The sequence below is a fragment of the Etheostoma spectabile genome, chromosome 16, assembly GCF_008692095.1.
Source record: "Etheostoma spectabile isolate EspeVRDwgs_2016 chromosome 16, UIUC_Espe_1.0, whole genome shotgun sequence".
Taxonomy (NCBI): Eukaryota; Metazoa; Chordata; class Actinopteri; order Perciformes; family Percidae; genus Etheostoma; species Etheostoma spectabile.
The window spans coordinates 21852013-21860210 of record NC_045748.1 but is presented as its reverse complement, the minus strand read 5'-3'; the positions used below and the strand labels follow the sequence as shown (position 1 = coordinate 21860210).

General features: G+C 40.6%; 1 protein-coding gene and 1 long non-coding RNA gene across 3 annotated transcripts in view; one reads left to right on the top strand and one right to left on the bottom strand.

Annotated features, from left to right (window-relative positions):
- Positions 1-559: 559 nt before the first annotated feature.
- vldlr (very low density lipoprotein receptor) overlaps positions 560-8198 on the top strand; it is a 49477-nt gene continuing 41838 nt past the window's right edge. For both annotated transcript variants that reach the window (XM_032539396.1, XM_032539395.1), the window contains exon 1: positions 560-1031. In XM_032539396.1, coding sequence (XP_032395287.1) covers positions 821-1031 — 211 coding nt within the window. In that variant the 5' untranslated portion in view covers positions 560-820. The remainder of the gene's footprint in view (positions 1032-8198) is intronic.
- Positions 6386-8198, bottom strand: part of LOC116704173 (uncharacterized) — a 17487-nt gene continuing 15674 nt past the window's right edge. The window contains exon 3 of the long non-coding RNA XR_004335602.1: positions 6386-6490. This is a non-coding gene — a long non-coding RNA (uncharacterized LOC116704173). The remainder of the gene's footprint in view (positions 6491-8198) is intronic.

Below are 8198 nucleotides of genomic sequence, written 5' to 3'. Positions count from 1 at the left end.
TGGGACATGTATGGACATTAAATGGAACATTGTCCTGTAATTAACACTTGGGTGCATAGTGGCCACTGTTTAGTAAGAATACGTGTTACTTATGTGCAGTGAACTACTTTTCCACTGGAGGAGCTTTAGCTTTTGTAGCAATTGCAGTACAGTAGCCTACCGTATTGCTGCTACAGATTTCCATATGAGCCAATCAACATTTATTTTATTAATTTAAATAAAAAAAAATCAAATTAAATCTGGAAGTTAATCATTCCTTGGTTATATTCTGCAACTGGTCCAGAGTAGCCTAATTGATAAATAAACTGTAAGTTGATAGATAGATAGATAGATAGATAGATAGATAGATAGATAGATAGATAGATATCTATTGATTGTCAAATAAATAACCACGGAATATTGATAGAATTGCGTAACACTGTGATTAGATTACCCAATAAGTACAATACTGATACAATTTCTCCTATTTTGTTGAGATTTGTGTGTTATGCGGTCAGTGAAGGGTTAACAATGTTCCAAGAATTCCCGAGGGAGGAAGAGAAATCCTTCTCAGCTGACGAACCGGTTACCGGGGCCGCTCGTTAACTCGTCAACTTTCGGAAATAGATATCAGCTCGAGAGGAGTGCACGGGAGCCCGAACGGCCCGCACTGCGCGTGTGTGTAGGACGGGCTCAAAAGGCGCGTGGTCTGCGCGACGGCCGCCTCCGTTTTATTTCTCACTGCTCCTCTTGTCGGTCGGTGGCTTCGGCTGCCTCTCTGTTCGGTTAGCTGTTCACCTGTGTTCTGCTCCGTGTATGAGCGCTCGTGTCTGTTGTCTGTATGTGTGGTTTGCGCGTGAACCGGCAGAATCAAAGTAGAAGCAGGCCAGCGCGAGCCAGCAGTAAAGGCAGGCAGGCAGGCAGGGCAGAGATGCAGCCCGCGAGCGCTCAGCTAGCTACCGTACGTACACTGCAAGAGATGGTCACGTCCACACCGGGGATCCTCCTGCTGCCCATGCTAATATGTCTCCAGCACTGCATTTACGTCCACGGTAAGTCTCGAGTCCTCTGTGTGTGTGTTCGCTTATGTGTCTCTCTCAGTGTGTGTGTGTGTGGTGGGAAAACATGCACAGTATCCTGTGAGGTTAGCTAACATTACCGAGCTGTACACCTGTCTTTGCTGCTCTTTGAGGGAATTACCGTGCTTTCCTACACCTTGGGCTAATCAACCGGTCTCTTCTTGTTAGCATAGAAACATCTAGGCTAAAGTAACAATTTAGTGGCTGAAATAAGTTATTTTCTACTGTGTGTGTGTGTGTGTGTGTGTGTGTGTGTGGTTTAAATTTATTCATAAGGAATGTGTTCGTCCTTAAATTAGTAATGTATGTAGCTTGAGTGTTTTAGGCTCAATATCTGTCTCGGGAAATGAAATGAAAGGGAAAAGGGGGGATGGAGAGGCCCGTGTGGTTTGTGTTGTGTGCTGTACAGCGCTGCTTGTCGCGAGTCATTCCAGGCCAATTAGCCCTGCGGTCAATTAACCCTTAATTTCGCCTTGAAAACACGCAGCCTATCCGAATAAACCCCTGGTTCTCGGACTGTTTAGCCGATTGTGCGTGTCTTGGTTTCTCATTCACTGCCTCTCTGAGATTTTATTCTGCCGTCACCACCCCCAGCGAGGCTTGTAATTTATTTACTCGTGAAGTGGAAACCGACGACGGGGTGGCAGGGAGAAGGGAAAAGGGGTTACAGTGGACCGATGGATAGCGATAAAACGGGGTATGAAGCAGCACCGCAGTCCCGGTAGGGCAGGTGAGGAGTGACCGCGGCCAATTACCGACCGCAGGTGAACCCAATCAGGGCCTAATTATGAGCAGAGTGGCCAAGGTTAAGTTATTAGGCTGCTAACTGGTGTTGGTGGAAATCCATTTAAAAAAAAAAAAAAACACTAGTGATACGTTTTTTTTAAATAGAGTTTTTTTTTTTTTTTTTAAATATCAAAACACGTAGGCCTAATTTAGAAGACGCCACATTTAGGCTGTGTTCCCCCCCCCCTCCCCCAGACCTACATTGATATTCCCATTTGAGATTCTGAAAGCAGCAAATTTTGGCAGCTTTAGCTTGACAATTTAGTTAAAGTGTTTAGTTTATTTGATCAACTAATTAATTGCACTAATTCAAATCTTAAATGTTGGTTAATACGTTGCCAACCAGCCCTCAGCCAAGACTATCTACCGCTTAGTGGAAAGTTTGTATTCACTAGTGTTTTCCCAGTTTGTGGAAGACTTAGGTGTACTTATTTGGCAGGGGGTTTAGGGATCCTCCCTCAAGGAAATATTTCATTTTTTTTTAATGCAATTTCACATTTCGGACCATTTACTATTACCATGTCTGTTTCTAAAACAAGACACAACTTGCTAAACTACAATCATTAGATGTGCAAAAAGTGTTTAGGTTACATTTTCTTCAGTTTAGGTGGTTCCCAAAACGGCTTTGGTGCTGCATCTAAGCCTTATAGTTGTAGTGTAAACCCTGTTTACTGTGAATGAAGAGACCCTTCTTGGTCTAGTTAAATTGTGATATTTAGTTACTTTGCACTTTCCTAATGTCGTTTTTTTTCCCCCCACACGTTATGGTCTGCTTAGAAGATTGACTACAACTCAAAAATTTTGTTATGAGGTGGAGATAGAACTGTAGGACCTTCTTGCCCTAGGTACATCGTTTTTATCAATGCAATTACTAATCATTTCAGCAGTAGGTTGCACGCAGGCTAAATTATATTTCAGCAGTATCTTTCGCGGTGGCTAAATTATGTAACCGCTCAGAGGCACAGAGCTGTGTTGGCTGCCTGTGTCTTACACAGATCAGTCTCTCGAATTGCTACCTACTGTGGAAAATGGCCTTTGGGGGGAAACCGTGAATCAAAACTAGTCCTTATAATGTGCACACACTCCCCATAAATGCATACATCACCATCTTTCTCATTCTCAGCAAGAAACGAAACCCAAATACACATGTACGCACGCACAGATTGAGATTTTGTGAGGCTATTTGAACAAGATGTAACGCAAATTGGATAGCAGCAAGAGCAGCAGCAACACTGGCCTGATTTAAAATGGATGTATTTTTCCTGTGATACCATGCTAGACCCAGATTTTCAGCTATATGGGGGGAGGGTGGGGGTGCACTTGGTTCCTGAAGTGAGCGGAGTGGTGGACAGAGGGAGGAGGAGGAGGCGTACACTGCAACCATTTCTGTTACTGGGGAAAATTGCATTACCATGACCTCCAGTGTGACAGCATTCATAAAGCGCACAATGATCTATTATTTTGGGAAGTAGACGGTTCACTCAGCCCCACGCCTTTTGAATCTAAGGATTGAAATCCACAGGGAGTACAAGCAGGTGAATAATCTAACTTCAAACTTGAGCCTTTTTAGCGAAGAAGAGTTTGCTCTAAGTTAATACAGACCTACAGTTTGATCAACACATTTGCATGCAGAACAGTGACTTACATATTTAACATAGTGGACTACAGTATACGGATTTGCAATTTCTCAGCATTTTAATCCGTTGTGATTTTTGGCTCCTAATGATCACAAAACTGAATATTTGAGAAACTACTTTTTTGCAAGTAAACTTATTTTGTCTTGTGTTCTGGATTAAAAACACCAGTTCAAATGGGAAAAGTATATAGGGACATTATATATTGTGATTATGAATTTGTTTTGTTTTTTCCTGTAATTGAGCAGCCCTACTAAAGTCATAGTTGGGACAAAAATCAGATTTTAAGAATTGTTAGGCTTAATATTTTGAGTCTGAATGAGAAATGTTTTGAAAAGTCACAACATTGCAAAGTCTTAATACTTTCACAATAAATTCAGAATATTTTGAAAGTAATTCGGAAGCTTTCTGTGATCAGGTGTCACGGTCTGAAGTTAAAACCTTTTTTTTTTATTTTTTTTATTTGTTTAAAATGGTACTTTGCAGCCATGACAAATATTGCTGTCTAGCTTCCCAAAATCCTTAGTTAGCTGATGTGTTCTTGGTCTTTGAACTAATCTTGCAGTAATTTATGCGGAACAACAACAAATAAGGCACACAAAGGATTTTGAAGGAATAGAAGCAATGACATTTTTATGCCTTTTGCAAGACAAAGTGCTGAAAGCTTTCTCAGCCTTTATGTGGTAGCACCAGCAGTGTACATGTTGAAGTGTTTCAACTTCAAATGTCAGCTAAAAATTGAGTCTGACACTGCAGGGAAATTAGAATACTATTGTACAGGTTTATAGACAGTACTTCAGATTAAGAAATTGGATCGAAGTGCAGGTTGTGCAGTTTTCTTGACTAAGTCGAAACACTAGAATAGTCACCCCAGAGTATACACCCTTAAAGAACACACTGGGATTTATCATTCTATTATGTTAATTACATCTCAGTTTCTGAACACTACAGCAAACCATTTTGAAAAACACGTTTTGAGTTGATATTCAGTTGTAGGCCTATACGTGTCATTACAGGGTGTCCTAGTACTATGGCTGCACGATACATCGTTTTTTTAAATTGATTTTATCAACTGGTGCAATAACTATATTGCGAAAGACACTGAGGTTTTTGTTAGTTGGCTAAAAATATCAGAACTGCCTTTTTACGTTCCATTTTAATGCTCCCTTTTGTTCAATAAAATGTTTAAAAATTGCGCACACTTACATTATGCAAGCAATTTATTTCCTGATGAAGGTCTAAGACCTAAACATTGTAGTATTTTCAAATACATTTTGGTCTTAGACCTTCATCAGGTGATATTGCTTTACCCGATGAATGCTTAATGGTCAGTGTGTGGGATTCTCTCTGAACTCCTGATCTGCTACTTTTGGTCACATCCTACGCATCTGCCCGACAAGAAGCTTTCCTATGTGACGTTATTACCTTTTTTTTTAAATTCAAGCAATTTGAAGTTTAGCAGACTACTGAAAGCAGCAGAACTAAGTAGACTTTAACATCTGTTTATTGCAATTAATATGGTTATTGCGATATTCAATGGTATTGCATCTTTTCCTCATTGTGCAGCCCTGATTACAGTAGGTATTGAACAGACTTCAATCACTCACAGGTTAACCTGCAATCTTAACACGTTTTTGGTATTAGTCCCAAAACCATTGTTTCACATTAGCACAGCTCTGTAGCCACCCTTGTGAAATACAAAAACAAACATGGGGGAACATTGATGGATGGACTCAGCGAAAGGAAGTGATGACTATCTGAGATGGGTTTTTATCACGAACCCTGCTGCACCTTTCATGATACTTCTGTGCTTCACACGGTGATATTGTTTTGATCAACACAGGACTGAGCCATCACTGGGCGCCTGACACTCTCTTTATGTGGTCATTCTCGCTCCGTCAGCATTTAATGTACGTCAGCAGTAATCACTAGGCTGATGGATGAGTCAGGACTTGTTGTGAAACATTTCCCTCATGATGATGACTGGTGCGTTTTGGCTTTTCTATGATTCTTTAGAACTTGTGCTTTTGCAGCATAGTTTGTGTACGTGCATTTTAAAAGTTAAAGATAATTGTAAATGCTGCCCAAGGTCACCAATGTGAATGGATATTTCTTATGAAATCAAATGCAATTTGTAGATTGGCCATGTTTTTATGAATTTGTATGGAAGTTAGTTTAGTGGACAACGCTCAGTGCTCAGTGCGTGTGTAATATCATCTCTATCTATCTCTTTCTTCAGCAGTCAGTCGCCCTCTGATCCACAGCCCTTATATTTTACACTTGCAGCTGGTGCTGGGTAGCCAGCTAAGCTGCTCAGTTGACCTACTTTTCAGATAATTGGAGTTGGCGAAATCAATCGTCTTGGGCAGATTTGTTAATTTTGACAAATAAATGCATTACAAATTAATTTAAGAATAAACTTATTGGACTCTAAGAGATTCTCTATTTTTCTATCTGGTTTGTGATGGTTCAATGTTGCCTGTCTCCAAATACAGCTATTTTAAAGCGGTTTGATCAAGCTACGGCCTCTAACGCTATTTTAGAGCTAATGCTTGATCAATCTATGATCATCACAAATGCAGACAGAAGGTGTTTTGTTTACTTTTGAAGGAAGACAGATTAATCGCTAATTAAAGTAGTTGTAGCCTGGGCCTACCAGGCTCTGGTCCATTTCATTAGTCCAGAGAGTCTGGCCACTCTCCATTGACAGGTGTTAACTTCCTTGAAGGCGGGTACTCTGTTGAACTCAAACCATTGTATCTGCCCAGAGCCGCTCTGGATCTGCCATAACCAATCACTAACTTTTTGTTGTGATGTTGGCTTAGCAGTGCTAGCATTAGCCTTAGCCAACTCCTTTGCTAACAGAGCGAGCTGGAAAATCAAACTTTTCCCAGACCCCATGGGAGGAGCGTCACAAGATCATGGACCCCAACAAGACTCAGCAAAGATTGTCCTTGCTCGGGTTTTAACTTCTGGACATAACGGACCAAATGGCTTCGCTCGCATCTTTTTCTGCCGCCATTAGTAAGGAAGTCACCGAAGGTTACCAAACCTCACCGTTCCCAGCCACTCAGTCTGTTCGCTTAGTGGACCACCAATTATTTAGCCAGGGTGAAAACCAGTGAATGTTGTGTTATCTGTTGGTATGTTATTGGTTATTTATTTCATTTAATCAAAGTGTATTTATATAGCACGTTACAGCAACCACCAGGTATCAAAAGGGCTTTACATCGGGAACCAAGCACAAAACATATGATACAATAAAAAGGATGGATGGATAGATGGATATGCTTGATGTATTCCTTAAACAATTAATCAGTTATAAAATATTGTCAGATCAATTCTCTTGGTTGTAGGTTCCTAACTGGCCCTAAGCTACGTAGTCTGTAGAAACCATAAATTTGAGAATGTTGGCATAATTTTAGTTATGCAAATCTTCAGTTGCGTGTTTCAGTTAAAGATCTGAAGCTCCTCAGGTTCAAATCAAACAGCAATGTTTCTCTCTCCCTGAAGGAGCTGCTGACCCACTTAAAACAGTTCCCTTCATAATGGCGTTTTCAGCCAATGCACTTCTTGGAGACTGGATTCTTGGCAAATACCCTAAATGTGTTTCCAGGGATGGATAGATGAAACTAAAGGAGTAAAATCTGCAATGTAACATTTCTGAGATGAACCCAGTTGTAAATTTCCTCTGAAGTAGAAGTACACAGTGATTGGTATACAGTTGAGTGTCATGTAAAGTGCTTTGGGTCCTTCTGTAAGTTATTTTGGGGCACAATGGTTCTGGAGAAGGCTATAAGCGGCAAAACAGGAGGCCAAGCGGTCGGCCTGGTACAAACAGGCACGTTTTGAACACTGAACTAGTTGATGATAAATCTGTGACTCACAAATCTAATCATCATCATCCCTACTACCATAAAGCACTTGACAAAAGTCCTACCAAATGATTGATTTCTCACTGGAAACATCTAAAATGACAATGAAATAACTTGATGCCACTCATTCATTCGGTCCTCCCAGAGGTCGTATTTTCCTATGTTAAATCCCAAAATGTTCTGTTCTTAGACATTTAGGGACTCTTAAAACATCTAAGCTGCAGTTTGCTTTTAAACCAGCTACCTTCCTTCTTGACCACCAACCGGCTACATTTTTAAAAGATCTCCAGCCTTCCGTGGACCTTCAATGCTGAACATTGTCAATCTATGACTCATGACTGGTGCTGTCTCCACTAGCTTTAAGAATGTTGTGATCGGGGGGGACACACCTTGATCCAAGCTTTCTAAATAAGCATTGACTAGTTTCTAACCTCGCAAGCATCTCGGCAACTTCTACGAAACATTCAAAAGTCTTTTTTGAATGGTTGTGTTTTTGTTTTTTTTGTTTTTTTAAAATTTCAATCTCCTTTTGAGGCCTATTGCTCCATGGAAACTGCACTTAAGTGTTAAGGCTAGCTCACCTGCTAAAGCTTTTAGCGTTGTTGTTGTTGTTGTTGTTGTTTGGTGCCTAATGTTAACAGCCGGCAGAACGTGGTGCCATGTACCTGGCTCAAAACCCCTTATTCTTGTGTAAGTGTAGTTTTTCTGCTCCACCAGTAGCCATGAACATTGCGATTGTCTGATTTGTAACAGGAAATTGCGTTGTCAGTAATGTCTCTTCACATTTCCTCAGACATTTAGCAGCCTACTTTAAGAGCAATAGTAAACATTCATTGCACTTTTTT